The sequence below is a fragment of the Malurus melanocephalus genome, unplaced genomic scaffold (assembly GCF_030028575.1).
Source record: "Malurus melanocephalus ecotype Western Australia unplaced genomic scaffold, MMel_1.1 scaffold_424, whole genome shotgun sequence".
Lineage (NCBI taxonomy): Eukaryota > Metazoa > Chordata > Aves > Passeriformes > Maluridae > Malurus > Malurus melanocephalus.
This window is the reverse complement of record NW_026623656.1, coordinates 351959-364480: the sequence shown is the minus strand read 5'-3', so window position 1 is coordinate 364480 and position 12522 is coordinate 351959. Positions and strand designations below refer to the sequence as shown.

General features: G+C 51.2%; 1 protein-coding gene across 15 annotated transcripts in view; it reads right to left on the bottom strand.

The window, feature by feature from the left end:
• Positions 1-12522, bottom strand: part of ZNF618 (zinc finger protein 618) — a 115999-nt gene that overhangs the window by 7785 nt on the left and 95692 nt on the right. For 11 of the 15 annotated variants that reach the window (XM_057379798.1, XM_057379805.1, XM_057379808.1 and 8 more), the window contains 2 exons: positions 9635-9679; positions 2357-2434 (listed from right to left, as the gene is read on the bottom strand). The exons of 1 other annotated variant lie outside the window; for it this stretch is intronic. In XM_057379798.1, coding sequence (XP_057235781.1) covers positions 2357-2434; positions 9635-9679 — 123 coding nt within the window. The remainder of the gene's footprint in view (positions 1-2356; positions 2435-9634; positions 9680-12522) is intronic. 3 more of the 15 variants (XM_057379804.1, XM_057379810.1, XM_057379806.1) reach the window with 2 other exon arrangements.

Sequence of the window (12522 nt, the reverse complement as noted above, 5' to 3'; positions counted from 1 at the left end):
TGTTTTTTGAGCACTTCAGGTATGGTGACTCCACCCCTGTCCTGGGCTTGGGTGCTTGACAACCCTTCTGATGTAAACCTCCCCTGGTGCAACTTGAGGCCRTTTCCTCTTGCCCTTGCTGGCTATTCCCTGGAAGAGACTAACCCTCACCTCACTACAGCCTCCTGTCAGACTGAAGGACACAAACAAACTGCTGCCAGGGCAACAGCAAGCCCTGAGTGCCTTCACTGCTCTCTGCTCACACAAAACCCCCAGATATGGACACCCATCAATCCTGCCCAGTTTTCCTGCCTTTCCTTTTGTTTTGCCCTCATCCCACAGCAGTGAATGCCGCTCCCTGGCCCCAGCTGCACATGGGGAGGAGGGGAAGAGGTGTGAGCACCACACTCAGAGATGCCACAGGAGGGGACAGTGGCTTTCACAGGGCACAGCCTTGGTGGCACCTGCAGAAAGCAGCTGAAGACATGGACACAGTGTCACTGCACCAGGGAGATGTCAGGAGGAGGCAGCTGAGCAGAGGGCAGGGACTTGCAAAGAGAGCAGGGAGAAATGAGAAATGAGAGTTTAACAAGAGTAATCCTGAGCTGGGCAGAAGGGATTTAGCCATTCACAGAGTTCTGCTGACGTAACAGGAGCCAGATCACAGACACCTGCTCCCTCCAGCCCTGTTCTGTGGCTGAAGGAACCCAGGTGAACAACCACAGAACCACAGGCTGGTTTGGGTTGGAAGGGACCTTAAAGTTTATCCAGTCCCTCCCCCTGCCAAGGGCAGGGAYACCTCCCACTGTCCCAGGCTGCTCCMAGCCCCAATGTCCAGCCTGGCCTTGGGCACTGCCAGGGATCCAGGGGCAGCCACAGCTTCTCTGGGCACCCTGTGCCAGGGCCTCCCCACCCTCCCACGGAGTGCTCAGCACCACCCCCATGGGTCACTGGTAAAGAAGAGAGGAGGAAACTGCAGTCAGCACAGGCTACAAACTTRAAACAGCTCAACCCTGCCAGTGAGCTGCCCTTGTCACCTTGGACACCTCAACTCCTGCCCACGGTGCTACCCAGAGCTGTAACTCAAAATGCCACATTTCAGTACCAGGGCTCAGAGCAAGGAACAGCGTGTTCAGGACACAGTGTGGGGGCAGCAGCAACTGCCCTGGACAACCAGCAAGGACAGCCCCAAGTACAGGGACTGAGGGCAGCCCTGAGCAGAGGGCAGYCCTGCTCCTTGGGGTAAGACAGAGCCCCACTGCTCCACAGGAACGCCCCGTGCTCTAACAGAAGCAAAAACTCACCCTCTGCTAACAAAGTGCTCTAGGACTGTCTTTGTAACATTACAGAGATGATAAATAAAGAACAACGCACAAAGCCTGCACTAAGATTTGCCAGTGGGAACCAAAATGGAATAGAGGGACCTCATGGATGAAGAACTCAAGTGACACTATTAAAATTAGGACTAAAACTAAAATAGAGAGCAAGAACTTTGATTAACATTTTTGTTACAGAATGGAAAATATACTTTTCCTCAAGCCTCTTCTCCTGTGCCACTCTCCTCAGGTCCTGCACTGCATCTGCATCTCAACAGAGCAGCTGTTTGTTGGAAAACACAGGCCTGTCAAAGGGGATTTAATTGTTCTTAAAACTGTGGTGCTAGTTCACTTGAATTTTTATTCAAGAGGAAAAAAAAAGAAAGAAAAATCTGCCAATATAAAATTAATTCTGTTTCTACATTTTTGAATACATTGAATTGTGTCTTTGAAATAGCTTTGGCTTTGAAAATTTAAAATCATCTCTTATGTATCAAGACAGGAACAAAAACAGTGACTTAGAAACAAAGCACTGGAATGACTCCTCAGAATTCTCATTTGTAGGTAGGTGAGAGGGAACTGAACACAGCCGCTGAGATGGCAAATTGTTCTTCCAAGAACAAATTTCAGTCCTTTGGAGAAATCCAGGAGACACAAGCACAGGATGGGACTTAAGTGGGCAAAGGCTCTGCTGCCCTGCGAGTGTTTTGGGCTTGTTTGCTTCCAGGAGAACTGCCCCTTTGGCAAGAGAGGGAATTTAACCTGCTGTAGGAGTTTATGCAAYGAGGATTCTCTGGATTCCTCTGGATAAAGGCAATGAGCAATGTGATGGGCTCTGAGCTAGCATGGCACATTCCCTCTCTCCCTATGGAAAGGAGCAATACTGACAATATACCCTGAGCCTGTGTGCTCCAGCCTTTGAGGAGTGACTTAGTCTGCTGCAGGTGAAATGATGGGGGCTGTGGGAATGGAGAGCCCTGTGGACACACATTGGGGTCATCACCAGGCAGCAGCACAGAATTTAATTCTCTGCTTGCAGYGAGTTGAAGTGCCCAGCTTACCTGCGTGGGACTGCATGTGCTCCAGGAGATTGTTATAAAACTGGAACTGGATTCCACAAGCTCCACAGGTGTAAGGCTCTGTTTGGGAGAAATCAGTTCAGAAGAATTACACAGAGTCTGCAGGGAAGCAGCACAAGTGCATACTTCAGTGTGTACAGCTGTGAGGCCAAGCCGTGGTGGCTCCRCAGGAGCGGGACAGGGGCTGGGCACGGCTCTGCCTCCTGAGCTGGGGCTGGGCAGCCTCCTCCTGCTGCTCTTTACTGCCAGGAGGAGGCCAGGAATGGCACAGGGACAGGCAGAGCACTGAAGGGAAGCACCTGCTGACATGTGGGATCTCAGGGATCYGCACAAGGATTTCTTTGGGAGGCTGCCCACTGGTTGGGGTCTGCCCACCCAGGCCTGCTGCAGCCTTRAGCATATTCCTTCTATTTTTGAGCCTGTGAGCAAAGCCTGGTGAATTTATTTTACATCCAGTTCTGTCAAATTCCAGTCTCTGCTGCCTTTCCTGAGTGAGACAAGGAGCACTGGGTTGTGAAAAATATTATAGTCAGAAGCTGGGGGTGGAATTGTGCCATGGGGGAGCTCAGCTGGGGCTTTGTGGCTGTCACCAAGTGCAGTGAGACCAGGGACTGGTGAGTGTCATGGGGCTGGGTGGCAGCAGGATGCCAGGGAAGCAGAGGTGAAGGGCAGGAAGCACAGRAACCCGGGCTGTGCCTGAAGGCTGAGAGCAGAGCAGGAGAGCCATGTGCCAGAGCAATATGGATGAGCTGGAGTGAGGAAATAGCTGGGTGCAGAGCTCCCTCGTGAGCTGGAGGATACATTTAGCTCTGTTCTATGTTGAAAGTGCATTTTTTCCACTGAATTAACCTAATAGCAAATGTTTGCAGTGGCCTGTTTAAACAGCATTAGTAGAGTGCATCATTTGACAGATGTGATGTCAAACTCCAGTGCTGCAGTATGGGAACGTCACAGTTTGCCTCTGTCCCTGCAGCTACACCAGCACTGCCCCCTCTCACGCTGAGGCRTTTTATTCTGGAGCAGCATAACAGACAGACACATTTGGCACATTAACAATTCTGGATAAAAATGCCTGGCACACACACGTAGCAAGGTCTGTTGCTACAGTATTTCAGAGATAGTTCAAAGGGAACAACATATCAATGAATAAGCAAAAGCACCAGCATCCAGAATGAAGAATCAAAACCCAGGGAAGCACAAGCCTGCCTATACCCTGTGAGAAGTCTACCTCAGGTAGCAAACCCCAGAATGCACCTCATGGCTACAGAAATCTGGGAGGAAAAGCATAAAAGAGACCATGAGCAGTCTGTACAAGGTGTACTTTTATGCTGTGAGGTTAAACCTTTCCCACAGAACCTACGGCCTCTGAAATGATGGAGCCAGCTCTGYTCTGGAGGAGTCATGCTCAATGCTTTAACTCACTGTGTTTGCTTGTGATGCTGCTCCTGGGCTTTGCTGCAGCATGGAAGTGGGGAAATACGGTACTTAAGTATCTGTGCTTGTGAAAAAAATAGAAGACTTGGACAGCTGAGTGGCACACTTAGGGATTTCAGGTCTTGGGGATTAACAGGGACTGGCCGTCTGCTGAAATCATCAGCACTGGAGCAGTTGTGGTACAATGCCACATGAGGTACAATGTAATCTAATTGTTTCGATTTATTTGTAATAGTCAGAGAGAAGGCTCTGTGTGGGCGCAGACCATTCCTCTTGGGTATGGATTTCAACGTCAGTGCCCTGTGTTACAGACACACCTCTGCCTCTGCTGCTCACAGAGCCCACAACTTCTCACATGRAAACGGCTCAAGCTGAGGGGGCCTGATTACCCTTTCAAGCGTCAAAATTAACATTTGATTAATCTAATGGAAGCAGTCACACTTCCAAGAGTCTGCTGGCTGTTGTGGACAGACCCCTGGCAGGTCAGAGGCGCTTGTGTGACCCCTCCCCTCTGCCCCTCTGCTCTGCTGGAGCCCCTGCCCCTCCACCAGAAAGGAGCACAGCCCCTGCTGCCCCTCTCAGTGCTTCAGCAAGGCTGGAGATGTCACCCYGCAGTGCTGGGGGCACTGGCAGCAATCCATGTGCCATGTAAACCCCAGCAGACAGCAGCATCCCCTCCTGCCACCTGTGCCTGCAGTGCTCCTGGGCCCCCCTCTGCTCCCCACAGCCTCCCCAGCTGCCCTGGAGCAGCTTCCAGCAGCCACGGGCACAGCTCTTCCCTGAGCTCAGTTATAGAGCTCCTCTCAGGAGSAGGCAAACCCCTCACATCACCCAGCACATTTCCCACACTCATTTTGCTCTCCTGCTTCACTCACATTTTTTCTCAGCTTACTTTATCTCCCTGAGCTGCTTTACCTTTTTCCTGCTATTCTATTTACCTCCTCCTAGTATTCTCAGCTATTTYATCAGCATAAACCTCAGCTTTTTTTGCAGCTCTCCCCTCGCTTGGTTCCCCTGCACCCCTGCCCAGTCTCTCCTGGATTCTCCCATCTGCATCCAGCAGATTGTGACCCCCAGTGTATCCACAGCTCTTCATCTCAAGCTCCCCCTTTCTGACCCCACAAATCGCTGGATGCTCAGTGCACTCAGTGAATTGCTAAAGCCTCTCATTTGTGATTCTTCTCAGAAAAACTGTGTTGATTTTCATCTCAATTCCAAAAGCTGCCCCTTCTGTTCYACTCCAGAAATGTCCAACTTTGGAAACAAAATCACCACCTACTTTCAAAAGCTGGTTTCACATTCTGAAAATGCCAAAGCATTTTCTAAATAATTCTGAGACAAAGACACACAKAAGTCTAAGTTTACCACAAATGCAWATGAACCACATTAAAACTAAGCATAACATTTRAATTCACCCAACAATTCCAAAGTCTTTCTCAGGACCAAGGGAAGGGATGCTTGGGARGATGTGCAGAATCCCTGTGGGAATGAATGAAGTCACTTTAGTTCCCAGAGTTCTCTCAGCCCTCAAAATGCTGAGCTTTCAGCTCCTGAGCCTCCACAGTTGGGACTGTTCCCAAAGCTGGGAACAGTCAGGCTGGCTGGAAGGAGGCTGGGATGTGCTAGAGCTAGAAGTGGAAAAGGGATCTGGAAGGTGGAGAGGAGAAAGATGCAATCTGTATCCCAAACCAGGGAAAAGTCACTGCTGGAAAAGAGCTGCTCACCTGGACAGGTAACAGAGAGTAAATCCTCCTCCCTTTTATTTCTTTGCAACTTAAATTGGAAAGGTTGTCACAAACCTGCTCTGCATGCTCACCTGAGCCACWCTTGTGCCCCATTCTCCTTCCTGGGAGCACAATCCCCCACACCACTGCAGGACCTCTGCTCATCCTTTCCCAGGGGAGTTTCACTCTGCCTTGCTCAGGTTTAGGTTTATGCACCCTCAGAGATCTGCTCTCCTCCAGGTGGGCTGAGCTCAGCAAGGGCTCCCCAGGCCTTCCCTTGAGCGCTTCACCAGTAAACCCCTCCTGTTCCTGCCAGCTGCTGCTGGTACAGGGGAAACTGAGGCCCATCCGTGCTGGCCCCACAAGCTCCCAGCTGCTCTGGGTGGCCAAGACAGGAGGAGTGGACCTGCAGCCATGGCCCAGGTGTCCAGCCTGCAGCAGCCTGTCCTACACTGCTGGAAACCTCCCTCACTTCCCCAGGCCCTTCCAAGCTTCTCAGGAACCAATACCTCTCACTGCACCATATCTGAGGGGTGGGATCTGTGGCAGGAGCAGCAGGATAATKCTCTCAAGGACAAACCCAGCCCACTACCCCTGTGCTCAGCAAGGTTCTCCCTTGGGCCCAGGGGCCTCTGACTAGTGCCAGGTGCTGTGACCAGCTCTGTCCCCTGGGCTGATGCTGGTGCCACTGGGCTCTGTGCTGCCTCTGGCTCTGTGCTTGGCTGGTTCAGGCTGTGGACTGGGACTTCAGTTCCCACCTGTAACCACAGYTCCCTGAGCCCTCCTGGGCTGGTGCATAACGTGGATTCCATCATCCCAAAACCACACCAATTCCCAGTGGGAATGCACTCAAAACCTTCCTTCACACTTGGATCTCAAGGGAGTGGAGGATAAATGCAGCAGGCTGCAGGAGGAGCTTTCCCTTCCTCTCCTCGTTTCCACAGCTCATGCCAAGTAAGCACTGCTGGGTGATGGGAAGGAAGGGTGTGAGAACAGCCTGAAGCTCACCWTATACAGCCAGGAAAGGTGAGAGGTKCCAGGCAGAGAGCTMCCTGAGCTGCCTCCAGAGCATTTCCCCCTCCCAGGGAGAAATCCTGAGCTGTGGTTGCTTTGGCTTTGCTGGCCAAGGCTGTGCCCAAGGCACAGAGCCCTGCAGGCTGCACAGGCCTCACTGCTGAGTGYCACCAGTGTCCTACAGAACCTGCACAGGACCAAATCAACCATCAGACTCCTGTAATGCTCCAGCYCAGCATTCTCACACTCTGGGAAATGTCTGAGAAGATGAGGTGCCAGGCTGCCATCGCTCCTCTGCCCACTGCCACCAAGCAAGCGTGTCACCCAGCCCAGCCACAGCCCTGGCACTGGGGCAGCAGTCAGGGCTGCTGCCTCTTCTGCAGGCCCTGGGACACATCTGGAGCTCTCCCAGGGGTTCATGTTCAGCCATAGCTGGGACACCCTTCCCTGCAGCAGCAGGAAGAGCTGGAGGCCCAGTGCAGCCCCAGGGCAATGGCTCTGGCTGAGCCTGACAYGCTGCTCCGGGCACCTCCTGTGTTGTGCTCCACCCCATGGCTGAGCTGCTGCAGATAGGGCACAACACCCTCCAAGTCTTCAAAAACGACTAAGAAATCATGAACATCTGAACCCTCAGGAACTGTGGCTGTCACACTGGCCCGGCTGTCCCTCTGGCTCTGTGCTGTTGCTGCACATTCAGAAGCCTTCTGCAAATCCTGTGGCTTCAATGTGGCAGCAAAGTCTGTGCACGAAAYGGCAAATGTGTGGGCCAGAGCTGTCCACACGGCATAGAGGGAGAGAGGGCACTGTGACAGGAGACTGGCCCCAGCACCTGTGCTGCTCCCTTGCCAGCTTCACCCACCACCTTCTCCCATCTCCTTCCTCCTCCAGACTCTTCTTCCTCTCCCATCTCTCCTTCCTCGCTGCCTGTCCCCAGCACTCACAGCTCATGGTACAGACCCAGCAGGTTTTTCTCAAGCTGTGCTATCACTGGTTCTGTCACTGCTCCCTGTCACTGCTCCCTGTCACTGTGCTCCCTGCTCCTTCCCTGCCTGCCTGGCTCTGAAGCACTGCTCCTTTCTCCAGCAACTTGAAGATCACTCTGGGCTGAGCCAGGGTCCTGACTCTGAACAGCTCTTTTGAGGCAAAGCAGGGGAAGATGTAGGAGGAGGAGGTAATTGTTCTGATGTCCTGTGTGCCAGCAGAAAGGCCCACTSTACAGCCAAGTGCTCTCAAAGGAGTCTGACTGTCATTCCCAGCTTTTCCCACAACACAGAGGTTGACAGTGGAGAGCAAAGAAAAYGAGCAGTGAGCAAGCAATGCCTTTGGAACTGCCCTTCCCAGGGCATTTGGAGCAGCCTCTGAGAAGCTTCCTGGAACCCCAGCACTGCAGCACCCCCARGCAAAGGCATTTTGGTCTCCTATCAAGCACCAGAGTACTCATCCCCAAAAAATGGCATTTGTCCGCAGTGTGCTGGGTGTTTGCTGCTGAGCACAAAGCTTCTCCCCCAAAACATCCTTCCCCAAAAACCTGACCTCCTCTAGGAGCCAGGTCCCTCTCTGCTCTGACAAGACATGTCATCATGTCACTCTTACCAACTGCCCAGGCACTCCCAGAAAACCTAAWGCACCAGCACCAGCAGCTGTTGAAACCTCTTCAGTGTCCTGAGCCACACAGAACTAGTGCTCACATCTGGTTGCACAATTTAAAACACCTTTCCCCAAGGCTATAATTAGACACTTTTGTTAGTGCTTTACCCAGTGAGCAAGGCCCCAGAGCAAGGCAGCAACTGTGTGAGCCAATGCAGAGGAAAACCAGTGCTTGTGCTTAGGTTAAATAAGTCATTCTAATTCCCATGTTAACTCTCATTGCCACATCTAAGCCAGGGAAAATAGCAGAGCCTGGTCAGAMGCCAGAAGGGAACAGGAGTTGAGAGCTTTAACACGAAGTGTCAACAGCAAGCGCCCTGAGGTGCTTGTGCAAAGTGAYAGACACCCAGCAGGGTGTCACCATGGCTCAGCAGGGACAGCCCCCCAGGCAGCTCTTTCCTCAASAGAAAAGACCCACATTTCAACACTTTTGTCCACATCTTGGTGAAAAACAAATGCAGAATCACGGTGAGGAAAACTTCTAAGCATTTCTGCCCAATGTTTCCATTGGCTTCAGCTTCACTGAAGTGTAACTGTACATTCCCGACCCTTGGACACAAACCCATGAAACACAGCAGGAGAACCAGCAGCAGGCTCCTGCAAAAACACCAGCACACCCCAAAATCAGGGGCAGTTTCTTGAAAACAGAACTTCTGTCACTTCCAGCCAGCTCAGACAGTAAGAGGTAACAATGGGCTCTGGAGTATGTTTGGAAAAGAGGGGTCCTGAATGTACCACCCTCGTTTCTCTTCCCACATGAATTCATGTTATGAATAAGGTCATTGCTTCTCTCAGGTTTGTAAGAGGAGGAAGAACTCCTGTCCTCTCTCCCTGTGGCCATGCTCAGTGTGCAGCTCTCAGGGGTGGCCCAGATCAGCAGGCTGGCACAGACRGTATCACCCTAAAATCCCAACACAAGCCAAGCAGGAACCAAACACACTGGAAGGCAAAGGAAGCAACTTCACCTGCTGAAAGMATTGAGGCCACAGGGCAGAATCTCCAGCAGAGACCAACTGTATCCACCCATCTCAGACCTGCTCTCCTTCCCCTGCTGCTCGCTCCCTGTTTCTCATCTGTGCTCCCAGGCCACAGGGAATTGGCTCTGCACAGGTGTTTGCTGAGCTGAATCATGATGACAAGTTTTCCTGTGTGTAAATGTAACTTAAATATGGGTTCATTTTCATGGTCACAAAAGACATTCACAAAAAACTCCCTAAAGACTGAAAATGAAGCGATTTGGCAGCCCCACACTATASAGAAACACCCTGGAGGATTTCTGCTACACTTAAATCTGACACCAGAGCCACAGAAGTGAAGCATTTTATTCTTTGACACCTGGATTCATAATAAAAAACCCATTTATTGATGAAAATTGCTCAGATGGCAGGGCAGCAGGAGGACAGTCCCTGCCTTCTGCACCACARACATCCATCACACTTACTTTGTAAAAGCGGGAAAGGATTTGAAATCAGGGGACTTGCGGTTTCTGCAAAAAAGAAAGAGATTTAAATATTGAGACTGGCAGAGACCTCGCTGCATTCTACACAGCTCTGCCTATCTGCTCCCTGCTCCTTTTTCCTACTCCACAATTCCAGAATTATCCAGGACAGGATGGGAGCTCCATTTAYCACAAAATCCAACATGTCCAGCTGTGAATTTTCTCTCCCTTGCTCAATTTCTCATGGCCAGGGTTCTGCATCTTTCTGGTCCAATTTGAAATGTCCAGAARCTTTAACACACACCCTACACTACAGCAATGGAAACAAGTGGGGAGGGCAGTAAAGAAAAGTCAAGGGGGGAAGAAACCCTTTACAAAGGCTTTCTTTGAGGCTCCAGATGCAAATTCCCAGTTTCACCATGCAGCTTCTTTAAACTGAAGCTGGGAAGAAAAACCAGGGTGTTTCAGCCTCCCTGGATGCCAAAGGAGAGCGTTCCTAAGCAGTGCAGTTAGTGCAGGCTGAGAATGCACATTTGCTATGCAGCACACCTTGCCTTGCGTCTCTGTAAGGAACAGAAACCTGGATGCTGGCTGCCCCTTGGGCAACCAGGAGCTGTCTGCAYCCAGCCCACAGTGCCCTGGAGCAAAACCAGTGATCCCCAGCACCTYAGACCATGTGTGGTTCCCTACAGTTCCCAGGTGAGGTCCTTTACTGTCAGACCTCTGCAGAGGGGAAGAGATTATTGGTGTTCAATATTCAGTGATGGACTCAGAGCATTTCCAGAATGCTCCCAGGCACAAGGCTGGGATGTGAGCTGGCACATCCTTGATGAGGCTCTTAGGGATCTCTGACAGACCTGGCTTGGTTCCCTTTGAAGAAAAACTGCCCTCATGAACTGCATGGGTCAAGCACAGTGAGCCTTTCTGCTAAATATCCCAGCGTGCTGAGGACCTAAGCTGCTGAAGAGGGCTCCAGATGGCAGGGCCAGCCAGCCAGTAGGAATGAAGATGAAGGCATGAATGATACTTGGCAAAGACATGACTGGACAGTGCAGTGGAAAGGGGAGGCATGAGAGGCACCAGCTGAACAGGGAATGATKCTGATCCCTTAACACATTGTGATCACCCAGCAGTGCTCCAGGTGCTCTGTCCCTGGGGCAAGATCTCCACTGAAACAGGTCCCTGACCTGGCCCTGCTGAGCAGCTGAATGGGGCAGTCTCCTCTACACTTTCTCTGCTGTCCTTGGTCCCTGTCCTGGGAAGGRCCATGCTCACTCAGTGGGCACATGGATGCCCATGGCACTGTCCGTGGCTTCAGGCATTCCAGGGCTCTTGCAGCAGCCCAGCTGCACGTGAGCTTTTGAGGGGCAAACCCCAACACTACCCTGTCCCCCCCAGAAGAAAACYCGATCTAGAGCAGGCACAGAGCCCAGCAGTGGCACAGAGCACTTAAAGCAGCCCAAGGAATTYTCAACACCACCTCTGGCTGCTCTCCAGCCACAAGTGCTGGCACAGTGTCCTCGTTATGCTTGGCTTCCCACACACATGGAAGCCACTGTCAGTCTGTAACAGCAGTTTAGGTACTCAATACAACACTATTCTATGTGAAGGAAGACTCTTAYGATTTTTCTGTCTTCATTTTATAATGGGATAATTTTTTATCCATGCACTGTCATGTCCCTGTTACAGCAAAGTCCCTTCCCCTAAAGCCACCTATCCAGGCAACAATCACAGAAATGTCAYAGTTTGAATGATTAATGATAAATCACCTTGCATGGGGATTTGTAACCTTTCAGCCCATAGATTCTCCAAGTAAAATGAGAGTTCAGTTTTTCTGCCCACACTTTGTTCTCCCAGGACCTCTTTTGGCCATGCCCTGCCCTGCGCCAGCCCAGTGCAGACTGCAGTCCCCAGTCCCCCTCCCTGGCTGTGTGTCCCAGTTCTGCTGAGTGCTCATTGCCTCAATGCTTTCATATGGATTGCCTCAATTCTCCCACAGTGTCCCAGGGCTCTGGAGCAATTGGCAGGATATCACCCACAGTGGCTGGCTGCTGAGTGGTTATTTTAACCCAGATATATTTCTTCCTGTCTGCAAGTTGCCTGTTCAACATGAGAAGTCTGGAACAGCTTAAATGAATGTGGCACCAGAAATAAACAGTTCATTCCTAGAAACCTCAATTCCACACAGATGCCCAGTGGACACAGTGACTTATTTATGCAACCAAGCAAAGTGACACTTCCTCAGCTGAACCTCTCTCTGTATGACTGTCATTGTCCTGGTGAGAACTGCACTCAGCTGGTGACCCTTCWTCTGGGCACAGCACTTGAGGTCGTTTTGAAAATGCAGCTCTGTCTATTTGTGCAATTGTGTTGCTGCATTCCCTGTGCTGTGCACAAAGTGGGAGCTCACAGAACAACTCACCCTTCCTCTTTCCCTCACTCCTCAAACTTGGCCATTGGCTCTCTCAGCTCCATGGAGAATTGTAGCAGTCACAAATCAACCACAGAAGAGAAAGAGATTTAACAGAGGAATGTTAATGGAAGTTGTATTTGTGCTGACAGACAGGGCCTGCAGGCAGCTGGGTGCACCTCAGGAGGGCAGAGGCACAGGGGTTGGCTGCGTTMATGTCACACTGCAATTACTAATCAAGAAGCATTATGCCCCAAATACTAAATCTGCACTCACCCACCAAAAATCCTAYCCTAAAAGTCCTGTCTTCCTAGCAGAATTCCCCCCCGATGGGCAGTATGATGGCTGGACTACAKGGGATGAGCAGAAGGGGACGTATCCCTACAAGAGGGAAGTTCCCTACAAGAGGGAAGAGGGGAGATCCCAGGGTTTACAACACACCTAAACTGACTCCTCCTGTGTGTGCACCATGAGCACTTGC